The 14,224-nt window shown below is 45.8% G+C and overlaps 1 protein-coding gene across 2 annotated transcripts in view; it reads right to left on the bottom strand.

Annotated features, from left to right (window-relative positions):
* Positions 1-10,449, bottom strand: part of CHCHD10 (coiled-coil-helix-coiled-coil-helix domain containing 10) — a 12,120-nt gene extending 1,671 nt beyond the window's left edge. The window contains exons 1-3 of one of the 2 annotated variants that reach the window (XM_015413426.1): positions 10,272-10,449; positions 5,431-5,653; positions 1,142-1,292 (exon numbers count right to left, since the gene is read on the bottom strand). In XM_015413426.1, coding sequence (XP_015268912.1) covers positions 1,142-1,292; positions 5,431-5,653; positions 10,272-10,318 — 421 coding nt within the window. In that variant the 5' untranslated portion in view covers positions 10,319-10,449. The remainder of the gene's footprint in view (positions 1-1,141; positions 1,293-5,430; positions 5,654-10,271) is intronic. The other variant, XM_015413427.1, reaches the window with a different exon arrangement.
* Between the last annotated feature and the right edge of the window lie 3,775 nt (positions 10,450-14,224).

The raw sequence follows: 14,224 nt of genomic DNA, 5'->3' as shown, positions 1-14,224 counted from the left end.
CAGGAACTGGAACTAGAGACGGGAGCTCACTCCATTATGCGGCAACTTGGGTCTCGAACTGCTGAACTACCGACTTTCCACAGCCTGCAGTTCAGCGTCTTAACCACTTGAGCCACCGCAGCTAACATAGCCATACATTAAATAGCACTGAACAATACAGCCAAATTCATACAGCCAAACAATATAGCCAAATTGCAAGACTGTACTACAAGTGTGCTCTTGCACGCAGCTGCTGTTAATGTCAACAGGACTTCCTCAGACTGCAACCTCCGAGCATCAGGAACAGCACCATCACCTCTCAAACCTCAACCAAGGTAGGCGACTACGCCCTACCCTGTTGCCATCTGCTTCCCCATCTGGAAGTCTCTTCCTCTGTTACAAAAATCTGACCACCAGAACCATAGATGGGTGGTATGGCTAACATAGCCATACACTAAATAGCACTAAACAATATAGCCAAATTCATATAGCCAAACAATATAGCCAAATTTCTTTTTTTTAATTTTTTTACTTTTCGTTAAACATTACATCCTCATAGATTACATATATTTCCAGAGTCTTTCATTCATCCAAACTGTTTATCCAATTATAAACCCTTTTCCATCTTTTAGTTTGTACCGTGTTGTTCCTCCCTTGTAGTTTTAAGTTCAGATCATCCATTTGTGCAAGATCTAATAATTTTAAAATTAGGTATATTTTAGAGGGCAATTTTTCTAATTTCCATTGTTCAGCCAACAACATTCTAGCAGCCGTTATTATGTAAGTTATTAAATACACATCTTTAAAGCTATATCCATCTGGTACCACATTTAAGAGATAGATTTCTGGTCTTAAATCAAGATTCAGTCCCAAAATTTCATGTATAACTTTGCGTATCATTTTCCAATACTTTTGAACTCTCTTGCATTTCCACCACATGTGGTAAAAGGTCCCCACATTTGATTTACATTTCCAGCATACATTGGATGTATTACTATAACAATAGCCAAATTTCAAGACTGTACTACAAGTGTGCTCTTCCACGTAGCTGCTGTTAATGTCAACAGGACTTCCTCAGACGACAACCTCCGAGCATCAGGCACAGCACCATCACCTCTCAAACCTCAACCAAGGTAGGCTACTCCTCAACTGCAATGCTCACCACTGCTGTATTTGCACTGTTTCAGGGCCTCGCTAAAGCCCTCGCACAAGGTCAGGTCACTCTGGTTGGTAGCACAGTCCAGGAACTGCTTCATCTCATAGTGGCATGGTCCATACTGGGATTGCTGATAGGACGGCTGCTGCCTGGGCTCCTACAGGCACACAACAGAAGAGACTGTCAGCTCAGGATATATTTCAACATCAGATGGGTTGGATCCAGCCCGCTTTTTAAAGTCCCCCCCTTACTACAACCCCTGACCCACATTGGCTTTTATCCACGCAAGTCCCATGATCCCCAGTACAGCTTGGTCAAAGGAGAGCCTCTCATACCTTTTTAAACCAGTGGAGAAGCTGGATGGATCCAACCCAGTATTTTAACATTCTTGACTCTCTTTCTCCCGACTCATGATGGCAATGGTTTCCGTGGGTAACTAAGTGGCAGACAGTTTCTGCAACCAGTAGAGTGTCTGTTGGCCCATTCCTCTGTACCTTTCTTTGGTTGGTCCGCTTAGGTAAAACTAGAGGCCAAACCAGACAATAAAATGCCCCCAAATCATAGAATCCCAGAGTTGGAAGGGGCCATACAGGCCATCTAGTCCAACCCCGTTCTGTGCAGGATCAGCGTAGAGCAGTGGTGGCGAACCTATGGCACGGGTGCCAGAGGTGGCACTCAGAGCCCTCTCTGTGGGCACGCATGCCATCACCCCAGCCAGGCCCAGACCAACATTAAAGTGTGGAATTCTCTGCCAAATAATTTTAAGTAAATGAAAGCATTTGGGATTGCTTTCCTTACTTTGTTTGGATCATCTTAAGTTAATGTACGAGTTGTTTTTTCTAAAGTAAAACCTCAATATTCAGGTTAAATTGCCGTGTTGGCACCCTGCGATCAATAAGTGGGTTTTGGGTTCGCAGTTTGGGCACGCGGTCTCTAAAAGGTTTGCCACCACTGGCCTAGAGCATCCCTGACAAGTGTTTGTCCAGCCGCTGCTTGAAGACTGCCAGTGAGGGGGACATGAGAATGCGGCACCATCTTACAGTCTGGATTTTTACTCTGCAAAATGCCACAAAACAGCAGCTGTTTCAGCTCTTGAAACTGGTGCAGTGTTGGGAGCCAGGAACTCCTCATACCCTGTGCTGTGGTCCTTAGAAAGACTGGGCCCCTGCCACATTGCGAAAAATAGAAATACAAACTCTAAAAGGGCACTGCATCCCAGTGGCGGACTTGGGGATGCAGCATCATCTCATTTGGCCCAAAGACAATCCACAGGAGATGCAGGACCAGTTTTGTTTAGCCAAAAGCAGCCAGTAGAAGCAGAGAAAGATCCTTGTGGGAAGAAGAACAATACTCAATTTTTTTTTCTTTCCCCTCCACTCCCTGCCCCCAATCTGTCCTCCCTTGTTGCTTTTCTCCCTGAACAGGGACAGGATACTGGGACCCCACATCTTTACCCTCCTGGGTGCAAAACCAACTGGGAAGAATGCAACTTTGAAGTGAATGGTTAAGCAGGCCCCTTCTCCGCCTGCTGGCTCTGAGCTCCTAATCACACCAGTCAAAGCTGCTTTTCGATTTAAAACAAGGCACTGGGAGATTATTTGTAAAACTCTACCACACTGCCTAGTTTGGGCAGGATGAAAGAGGAGCAAAGAAAGGACACAGATACAGAGCAGTGAAAGAGGAACAGCTCAAAGCCAAAGTAGAAATAGAGACAGAAGTTCCCATTGACACACAAAAAAGAGGGAGGGTGGTAAATCAGCCTTCTCTGTCTCATACGCTCTATTCCTCTCATCTCTGTCCATCTCCTGAGACAGTCACAGCATCTGTAACCACAGTTCCACTGACATTCAGTTAATTCTTTGGCATTGTTTCTCAGCTTTCCCCCAGAGCACCCTTTCTGTAGGGCGCAGGAAGGGGCAGGAAAGAAAACATGACGCTGACTTATGTTGAGTCAGATTATTGATCTATCCAGATCAGTAGCATCTGCTTACTAGCACAAGCTCTCCAGAATTCAGGTGGAGGTCTTGCATCAGATTTGTCCAGGACTGAACCAAGAATCTTGTGCATGGAAAGCAGATGCTCTGCCGCTGAGCCACGGCCCCGCATGCTCTTTCAAATCAGCCAAGAAACAAAAAGGCTGACAAAGAAGATGGTTTCTGTGAGGTTTAAACCCAGGACAATGTAGCCCAGCAGATCCTAGAGCTAGGTGTCATGCCCCATATCCTATTTCTGCAATGGTATCCCACTCAGCCACTTCTCTGTACAGTACAGTTGAAGAACTTTTCTCAGCCATTTCCAACTGTGTATTCTGATCAGCTAGCTGAATACTTGGGCTGTTACCCCTTTTCTTCTTTTTTGTTTTGGATGTGTGTTTTTCTCTGGAACAGTTTAATTACTAAATGTGGTATGCAAATAGTGGAGTGCAATGGTGAAATAATCAAGTCTGAAGTGGAAGAAGTCCTTCTAGTGGTAGCTGAACTCAAGAGGATGTCCAGGCAGGTAGTTGTCTTTCTCTGGCACAGCAAAACAAAGAGTATTCTTACAATGCAATCCTAAACAAAGTCACACACTTCTGAGTCCACTGGCTTCAACAAAGGTGTAACTTTGCTGAGGACTACACAGTTAAAAGATTAACATACCCCTTTTCTTCTTTTTTGTTTTGGATGTGTGTTTTTCTCTGGAACAGTTTAATTACTAAATGTGGTATGCAAATAGTGGAGTGCAATGGTGAAATAATCAAGTCTGAAGTGGAAGAAGCCCTTCTAGTGGTAGCTGAACTTAGAGGATGTCCAGGCAGGTAGTTGTCTTTGTCTGGCACAGCAAAACAAAGAGTACTCTTACAATGCAATCCTAAACAAAGTCACACACTTCTGAGTCCACTGGCTTCAACAAAGGTGTAACTTTGCTGAGGACTACACGGTTAAAAGATTAACAGATTTACTGCAGCCAAAGTTTTTATGGACCAGAACTCACTTCGTCAGACGCACAATGATGCAGTCCACAAACGCTTACGGCACAATAAAATGTGAGTCCTTTAGATGCTACAAGCCTCCTTTCTGGTTAGTCTTGATGACACACCACGCCTTCAACTCAGGAGGACAGAGGTTTGTAGGTGAACAACTCGTAACAAGGATTCCAGAAGCATTTAACAACCACCTCCCTTTTGGGCTAACCTACAGAACAGACCTGGCTTGATGCCATCACCAAATCAAGCCTCATCAGTTTCAACTTTTATATGATGTAATGGTCAGAGTTCATTGCAAAGCTTGTCTGTCAACAAGCCAAGGGGGGAAGCCAAACTCCTGCCTTATGCAGGGAGAGACCACAGTTCAGTGATAGGGCATCTGCTTTGCATGTTCTATCCCTGATGTCCTCAGCTGAGAAGAATCTCAAGTGGCAAGCACTGACTTTTTGCCCAGCCAAGGCCCCAAAGACAGACCATCTGTCAAAACAGGTGATAATGGGTTAGATGGACCAATGGTCTGACTCAGCAGAAAGCAGCTCGATATATTTCTCTCCTGTGGCACTAAGATACTCATTAGGAAAAACAAAGTAACTGCAGGTGACCACTGGTGGGAGCTTTAACATAAAAAGAGCCCTGCTGGATCAGACCTGTTGTCCATCTAGTCCAGCACCCAGTTTCACACAGTAGCCAACCAGTTGCCCTGTGGGGGCCAAAGATAGAGGCCAAGATTTTCCACTGATATTGCCTCCTGGCCAGTGTTCCCTCTAAGCTGAGTTAGTGTGAGCTAGCTCACAGTTTTTGAGCCTCTGGCTCACACATTTTTGTCTTGGCTCAGGAAGGACGGCTCCAGAGCAAACTAGTTTATCCAGCAGCCAAATCTCTTGCTCACAACTTTAATGCCAGTAGCTCACAAAGTAGAATTTTAGCTCACAAGACCCCACAGCTTAGAGGGAACATTGCTCCTGGCACTGGGATTCAGAGGTTAATTGCCTCTGAACACGGAGGTTCCCTTTAGTCACCACGGCTAGTGACAACTGATGGATCCATTCCCGCCTCCTCCCCCAAATCCGTCTAACACCCTTTGAAAGGCAGGCACGCTTACAGACGGCTTAATCTTTTCCCAGCAAGCTTTTGCCCTTCAATGTCATCCTCCCTTCAGCTGCTTTTCTCCATATGGGAGAGGGAGGAGAGAAAAAAGGGCCTTTCAACCCCAGGAACCAAATTCACCAGCAGAAACTCGCCCTAGATGCGCACCAAAGGCGAGCAGTCATTTTCATCGGCCCCACCACCCACCCAGATACTTACAATCGACCAAGGATCCCAGTCTCACCTGTGTGGTGCTGGCTGGTTTTGCCGGCTCGGAGCTGCTGCCTCCACTGAATGCCCCGGTGAGAGCACCGCCAACCACGTGGCCCACAGCAGAGCCAACGGCCACTCCTGCTGCAGTGGTGGCCATCTGGGCCATCAAGCCGGGCTGCTGAGGCTGAGCCGGGGCTGCCACAGCTGAAGGGGGAGGGTGTGCCGGGGGGTGGGCATGAGACGGTACTGGGCTGCTGGAAGAAAGAGAAGGGGAACAAAATAGTCAGACTCAGGATTTGAAATTAATAAAAAGGAGTCACCTTCATGCTCATATGAACCATGATTTGAGCAAATCCTTAACCTGCATCCAGTCAGAAATCAAACCAGCTTGCAAGACAGACCACCTAAAGACACCTCTGCTGCATCAGGCCAACAGACCATTTTATGATTAAATCATAATCCATCTACCTGCTTCATACACTGGCCAACCAGCATTCCCTAGGTTTGAAAGACCCCTATGGAGGCCAAAGTCTCTCTCTGTCTCTCTCTCTGTCTCTCTCTCTCCTCCCTTCCATCCATATTGCAGACTCCATTCCTCTTAACATGGCAATTCCATGTAGCCACCATGGCTAATAGCTGGTGACTGATGACTGCTAGCTTCATAGGCCACCAGTAATTGACATTGTGCTTAGTTTCCACAACAGCAGCACTCCTGGTGGCTTGTTCTCTACCTGGCACACAGCCTCCAGAATGCAACCCGGTATTAGCTTTGCTCCCACCAAGATGGTAAAGGTAAACCAATGTCTGAGCTGTACCAATTCAGACTGCTAGTAGAGAACTCACATGACTGAAGATTCCCTACAACACATAACATGTCAGGAAGAAGATTCTACTGCTTATCTTTGCTTACTAGCTTTCTGTTTGCAGGGAGTTTTTTTAACATAGTGGTCATGTGATTGGCCATTGTGTTTAACAAGCTACAGGAATACACAGATCACTGGTCTGATTGAGATCACCTGCGCATAGATCCCTGGTTTGACTAATTTTTGATAGCTTAATTTGGTAGGTAGCTTAATTTGGTATGTGTTTTCATCAACACAATACTTCAAACGCTTTAATACCAAAGATTTATGTGTGGGAGAAACTGGTTGATTTCCTGTGCTAAATCTCTCCTCCCTGCAAACGGAAAACAGTTGATGTGTAACACTGTTTGACTGACAGTGTAAATACCCTGGAGTACAACATCTTGCTCCGTAGTTACTGGTTGCTTTATTACTCTCCCAATTTCTAAATCAACTTCAGTCCAGAAACCAGTTCTTGCTTTGCATTCCTACCATGGATCCCTGGTTTGACTAATTTTTGATCGCTTAATTTGGTAGGTAGCTTAATTTGGTATGTCTTTTCATCAACACAATACTTCAAACCATTTAATACCAAAGATTTATGTGTGGGAGAAACTGGTTGATTTTCCATGCTAAATCTCTCCTCCCTGCAAACGGAAAACAGTTGATGTGTAACACAGTTTGACAGACAGTGTAAATATACCCTGGAGTACAACATCTTGCTCCGGAGTTACTGGTTGCTTTATTACTCTCCCAGTTCTTGCTTTGCATTCCTACCATGGACAGAAGAAAAAAGCTTGTGTGCTCCCCTTAAGAAGCTAATTATTAGCTGGGAGCATTATGGGCAACCGATGTGGTCTATCAGCAGATTTTTGAAATGAATGCAGAACAAACATCACCCCTTCAGAAATGCAGACTCAACTCACCTAGTACAGAGTAGCCATAGTAGAATCAATGACCCAAGTTCAGCTAAAGTTAGGCCTGGTTGACAAATGCAGAACAATGAGGTGACAGAATACTTAAACGGTTGAATAGAACACTTCACTTCAGACTGGTGGAGTCCAACTTTGAATGTATATAGAGTTCCATCCAGGCAGAAAGCTAGCACAACAGTCGGAAAGGTTCTAATGCTGGTTTCTATATGCAGGGAGTTTTTAAACATATATGAGCATTCAAAACTGCAATCTGATACTTACCGTTCATCACAACACCTCAGTTTTTTGCATGTGTGAACCAGACCTTAGCATTGCAAAATCCTAAAGAAGGTAACATGGTTTAAGTTGTTCAGCTATGATATTTTCTATCCCATCGTTTCTAATAGGTCAGGACAACATATACAGTTCACCTTTCTTCCATTTTATCCTCACAATATTCCTCAGAATAAGACACACTGAAAGACTGCCACCAGCTCAAGGTCACCCAGTGACCTCCACAGCTGAGTGAGGATTTGAACCTAGTCCAACACTGACCACTACAACACAGTGGGATTTATTCACAACTACCTTTAGATGGGGCCCAACCCAGATTCCCCAGGCTAGCCCTATCACATCAGATCTCGGAAGCTAAGCAGGGTCAGCTCTGATTAGTACTTAGATGGGAAACCACCAAGGCAATCCAGGGTTGCTACACAGAGGAAGGCAATGGCAAATCACCACTGAACATCTCTTGCTTTGAAAACCCTATGGGGTTGCCATAAGTCGGCTGCAACCTGACAGCACTTTCTACCCCGACCACATTTAGATGGACTACAGCCCTCTGTAGTGGGTCAGCAGTGTGGACTGTAAATATGGCCTTTGGTCTACTTATAACCAGTCAAAGGCCGGAGTTCATTTTCTTTCAAAACACTGTAATCCATGGGTGTCAAACATGTGGCCCGGGGGCCAGATCAGGCCCCCGGAGGGCTTTTACCAGGCCTGCAGTGGAACTGGCTGTCTTCTGCTTCTTCTGCTGCTGCTGCATCATTGTAGGTTTGCAGCTTACCGATACGCACCTGAACAGCATACTCAAGATTGCAACAGCACAGACATTTTGATGTAATAATTCAGAGCAAGAGGTGTCAGTTATCAGACACTGTTAAATAAACTAAATATTGCAAGAGTGCTAATGTTCTAAGCATGTTTGGTGTAGTGGTTAAGTGTGTAGTGTTTGGTGTAGTGGTTAAGAGCCAGTTTGGTGTAGTGGTTAAGTGTGCGGACTCTAATCTGGGAGAACCGGGTTTGATTCCCCACTCCTCCACTTGCACCTGCTGATGTGACCTTGGGTCAGTCACAAGCTCTGGCACAGCTGTCCTTGGAAAAGAGCAGTTTGTGTCAGAGTTCTCTCAGCCCCACCTACCTCACAGGGTGTCTGTTGTGGAGAGGGGAAGGGAAAAGGAGTTTGTAAGCCGCTCTGAGACTCCAAGTGAAGGGCGGGGTATAAATCCAATCTCTTCTTCTTCTTCTTCTTCTTCTTTATTTTAAGTTAAAAAAAAGCCCTTTGTGTTTGTGTCCTTTATAAAGTTTATATCTCCGCTACCTGCCATTACATTTTATGACACACATGGCCCAGTCCAACAAGGTCTCATTTATGTCAGATCCGGCCTTCATAACAAATGAGTTTGACACCCCTGCTCTAATCAAAAGGTGAGCCGAATGGGACAATTGACCCTCCCCCAAGGGTCACCTTGAGATGTTCTGTTTGCCACAAGCAGCTATATATGTAAAGTATATTCACACCCTGATCTGGTACTCTGCTCATCCCCCATTCCTGGATAATATCCAGGTTTCCCTCCCTAATTAGGAGATACCATATTTTATGGTTTTAGAAAAAGAACAATGGTTTTAGTACCAAAATAACCCCTTGGAAACAAAATGAAGGGAAAGGATGACTTTGGTGCCATTCCAGAAAAGTTAACAGGCTTTATGGCACGATTAAAAACACTGACTAAAACTTAACAGGTGCGCAGACTCTAATCTGGGAGAACCGGGTTTGATTCCCCACTCCTCCACTTGCACCTGCTGATGTGACCTTGGGTCAGTCACAAGCTCTGGCACAGCTGTCCTTGGAAAAGAGCAGTTTGTGTCAGAGTTCTCTCAGCCCCACCCACCTCACAGGGTGTCTGTTGTGGGAAGGGGAAGGGAAAGGAGTTTGTAAGCCGCTCTGAGACTCCAAGTGAAGGGCGGGGTATAAATCCAATCTCTTCTTCTTCTTCTTTATGACACATCAAAAACACCCACAGTTTGAGGTAAAAGTTATTTCCTGATATCACAGGGAACATGTAGATGATCTACATGCTTTGAAAAAGATGGTGCCAGATGGGGGAGCCCTCAATACCCTGCCATTTTCAATAAAACCACAATACCAATCACTGCCATGGCTACCTGGTGAGGGAAGACATGAAAAACGAGCAGCGGATGCCTTAAAAATTCAAATTTCCCTAAGAGTCAATTTATTTATTTTTTATTCATAACACATACAAAGAAAAAAAACCCATTAATACTAACAAAAAAACACCCATGATGTAATATTTTAACCCTTGACTTTTTTTTTTTAACTAGAGAGAAGGGGGAGGTGTCTGGAATATTATGAATCAATCTAATGAATAAAGCGATTCCATGAGTATTCCAGCAACCCACACCCGGTAGGACCACTTCCTCGAGGAAAAGATCCAAGACTTTAATCGTCAAGGATCTCCCTCCAGCTTCGTCCTTCGTCGATGCCAGAATTTAGCTTTCTGACGTGGGAAATAATACGAGGTCTGAGCTCCTGAGCACGTACAGAGAGCCGTTTCTTTTTCCCCTGGGTGCTTGTGCCGACGCCGCTCTAGTGTGGGGGGGGGGGGGGGAGGTTTCCAAAGCTGACAAGTCGAATTAATAATAAATAAATAAATAAATTACCCTCTGGCAGGAATCTACTATTTACAAAGCGCCTGAAATGGTCAGCGCCGTACGGGTTTGCGTTCTCGGCCCCTGTCCTTTTAGAAGCAACGCACTTTTTAGAAAAGAGAGTGATCTTGCCCATCGGGCTACCTGCCATGCTAGTTTGCGCCTACCTAGCCGCAGTCGTCCGAGACCCCACACTCCTGCTCCCCCGGGGCATCTTGATCCTTGGGTCTAACGCACTCGCTCTCCTCCCGGGACTTCTTCCCACCGCGCGCGTCCGAGTCTCCTTGAACTCCCTGCTTGCGGAGCCGGTTTCAAGAATAACACCCACGTGGCCTGAAGGTTATGTACCCCTGTGAGCGAGAACGTCGTTTCTGAGCAGGCGCAGTAGCAGCCAAAGAAGTCCTTGCCCGTACAAAGGTTGGAGACACGATCTCCATCTACGCAGGCGCAAGTGACTCTGCCTTCTTTCGTGATTCCCTTTGTCCTTCCAGAGCTTTCTAGAAACTGCGAGGCTGACAGGCGCAGGTGACGGAAGAACTAGCGGAACAGTTGTATTGTCTGCAAATAAGATTCCCGGGTTATTTTGGAAGCCTTAATTCTTCTTTGAGTGGTGGAGCTGTGGTGGCTCAAGTGGTTAAGACGCTAAACTGCAGGCTGTGGAAGGTCGGTAGTTCAGCAGTTCAAGACCCACGGTACCGCATGACGGAGTGAGCTCCCGTCTCTAGTTCCAGCTCCTGCCAACCTAGCAGTTCGAAAGCAAGGCATTGCAAGTAGATAAATAGGTACCGCTTGCGCCTTGGTGTTTAGTCATGCCGGCCACATGACCATGGAAATGTCTTCGGACAGCGCTGGCTCTACGGCTTTGAAACGGAGATGAGCACCACAACCCTAGAGTCGGACTCGACTGGCTTTCGAGCAAGGGAACCTTTACCTTGAGTGGTAGCTGTTCGTAGGAGATCTTGCAAGGGATTTGGTAGCATCTGGAAGGGCTGTGGCTCAGTGGTAGAGCATCTGCTTGGCAGGCAGAAGGTCTCCAGTTCAGTCCCCAGTATCTCCACTCCAGTTAAAAGATCTGGAAGTAGATGCTGTGAAAAATCACTGCCTGAGACTTTGGAGAGCCTTGGAGATCTGCTGCCAGTCTGAGTAGACAATACTGACTTTGATGGACCACCAGGGATCTGAGTCAGTATAAGGCAGTTTCATGTGATCATTGTATGTCCCCTGCTCCATGTATGCAAAAGACCGAAATTTATGATCTTTCACATTCATTTCATTGAATTTCTGTACCACTACCCCTGCAAAGCAGGCTCAGAGTGGTGTTCAGTTTTACAGCAATTCGAACATATTTATGTACTATCATGAAACATAAGCCTACATGGCACTGCAGTAAAAACCTGATCCACATTAACATGGGGGGAGGATAGTGAGGAGGCAACTGATAGATTCAATTGCTGTTAAACTGTTGCTGTCCTCAACTGTAGGTGGAATATTTCTGCCTTTTAGGCCCTGAGGAATTGTAACAAGTCCCGCAGGGCCCTGATGTTATTTGGCAGAGAGTTCCAGCAACTTGGAGCCAGAACAGAGAAGGCCCTGGCTCTGGTTGACGACAGCCAGACGCTCCTTGGGCCAGGGACTTCCAGTAGATGTTGTTCTCCTGAACATCTCTGGGGGACATACCAGGAGAGGCAGTCCCACGAGTATGTTGGCCCTGACCATTTAGGGCTTTAAAGATAAAAACCAATACCTTGAATCTAACCCGGTACTCAACTTGGAGCCAGCACAGCTGGTGAAGCACAGAATAGATATGTACTATTACTGGTGTCCCCCTAAGGACCCAGGCCACTGCATTTTGGACAAGTTGCAACTTCCAGATCAGCCTCAAGAGCAGCCCTGCATAGAGCAAGTTACAGTAATCAAGCCTAGAGGCGACCATGGCATGGATAAGAATATAAGAGAAGCCAATGTTGGATCAGGCCAATGGCCCATCCAGTCCAACACTCTGTCACACAGTGGCCAAAAATACCAGGTGCCATCAGGAGGTCCAGCAGTGGGGTCAGGACACTAGGAGCCCTCACACTATTGACCCCCTCCCCAAACACCAAAAATACAGGGCATCACTTGCCCCGGAGTCCCTATCTATACCTTGTGGCTAATAGCCACCAATGGACCTCTGCTCCATATGCTTATCTAATTCCCTCTTTATCTGTTCTAATCCAACCGCTCAGCAATTTCATGGAGTGCCCACGAGTTCTTGTATTGTGAGAAAGGGAGAAAAGTACCTCTTTCTCTATCTGCGCTATCCCATGCATAATCTTATAAACCTCAATCAGGTCACCCCTCAGTCGTCATTTCTCCAAGCTACGGAGCCCCAAGGATTTTAACCTTTCTTCATAGGGAAAGTGTTCCAACCCTTTTATAATTCGAGTTGCCCTTTCTGAACTTTTTCCAAAGCTATAATATCCTTTTTAAGGTGTGGTGACCACAACTGTACACAGTATTCCAAATAAGGTTGCACCACTGATTTTTACAGGGGCATTATATTGGCTGATCTGTTTTCAATACCCTTCCTAATAATCCCCAGCATAGCATTGGCCTTTTTTATTGCAGTCAGTCACACACTGTCTCGACATTTTCAGTGAGTTATCTACTACGACTCCAAGATCTCTCTTTTGGTCAGTCTCTGCCAGTTCGGACCCCATCTACGTGTATTTATAGTTAGGATTTTTGGCTCCAATGTGCATCACCTTGCACTTGGCCACATTGAACCCCATTTGCCACACTGACGCCCACTCGCCCATCCTCGACAGATCCCTTTGGAGTGCCTCACAATCCTCCCTGGTTTTCACCACCCTGAACAACTTTGTATCATCCGCAAATTTAGCCACTTCACTGCTTACTCCCAACTCCAAATCATTAATGAACAAATTAGAAAACATCGGACACAGTACTGATCCCTGCGGTACCCCACTGCTTACCACCCTCCACTGAGAAAATTTCCCATTTATACTCACTCTCTGTTTCCTATTAATTAGCCAGTTTTTGATCCACGAAAGGACTTGTCCTTTTATCCCATGATTTTTGAGCTTACTTAGGAGTCTTTGATGAGGAACTTTATCAAAAGCTTTCTGGAAGTCAAGGTAAACAACATCTTTTGGGTCCCACTTATCCAAATGTTTGTTCACCCCCTCAAAGAACATTAACAGGTTAGTGAGACAAGATCTTCCCTTACAGAACCAATGCTGAGTCAGCCTCAATAGCTTTTGTTCATCAATGTGCTTACTAATTCTTTCCTTAGTAACAGTTTCCACCAATTTACCCAGTATCGACGACGTCAGACTGTGCCTAGCCAAACTATGGCTAGGTCGGAGCAAGACAAGTAGGGGGCCAGTTGCCTGACCTGGCACAACTGGAAGAACGCCAGTCTAGCAACGTTTGTGATCTGGGGCTCCATTGATGAGGCATCTGGAAACACACCCAAGCTCTTGACCATCTGTGCAGGTGTTAAAGGCGCATAGTCAAGGGCCGGGAGTTGGCACCCCAAAACTGAATCTCCCCCACGCAGTCAGAGAACCTCCATCTTTGCTGGATTTGCCTTGAGAGAAAGGAAACAGTACTTCAGGATACCCCTACAGTTTTGTATGGCCACATGCTTTAATCGCTCCTGTTCAACTTTATTTAAATAGTCGATTAAGTATTTAAGTTAAATATCTAATCTACATGAATGCACATGCATACATTACATGTTTAAAATAATTAACTATTTAAATAAACTAGATGTAGTAAAAAAAACAAACAAACCATTCTTGGACTTGGAGAAATCCAGGATCAGATCCTCACTGAGCCATGGAGCTAATAATGGGGATGTGCAGAGCTCCCTCCCTGCCCTTCTCCAAAGCAAAGGGAGGGGCGGGGTGGGTGGGGAGCACTGGGATTGCCAGCCTCCAGGTGGGACCTGGGGATCCCCTGGAATTACAGCTCATCTCCAGGTTACAGAGATCAGTCCCCCTAGAGAAAAGGGATGCTTTGGAGAGTGGTCTCTATGGCACTGTACCCCAGAGGCTCTTGTCCTCGCCAGGCTCCATCTCCAAATCTCCAGATGTTTCCCAGCCTGCATCTTGCA

This window comes from Gekko japonicus, unplaced genomic scaffold, assembly GCF_001447785.1.
Source record: "Gekko japonicus isolate JY-2015 unplaced genomic scaffold, Gekko_japonicus_V1.1 scaffold85, whole genome shotgun sequence".
NCBI classification, from domain to species: domain Eukaryota; kingdom Metazoa; phylum Chordata; class Lepidosauria; order Squamata; family Gekkonidae; genus Gekko; species Gekko japonicus.
The sequence above is the reverse complement of the archived record's forward strand: the minus strand, read 5'-3'. Positions and strand labels throughout refer to the sequence as shown.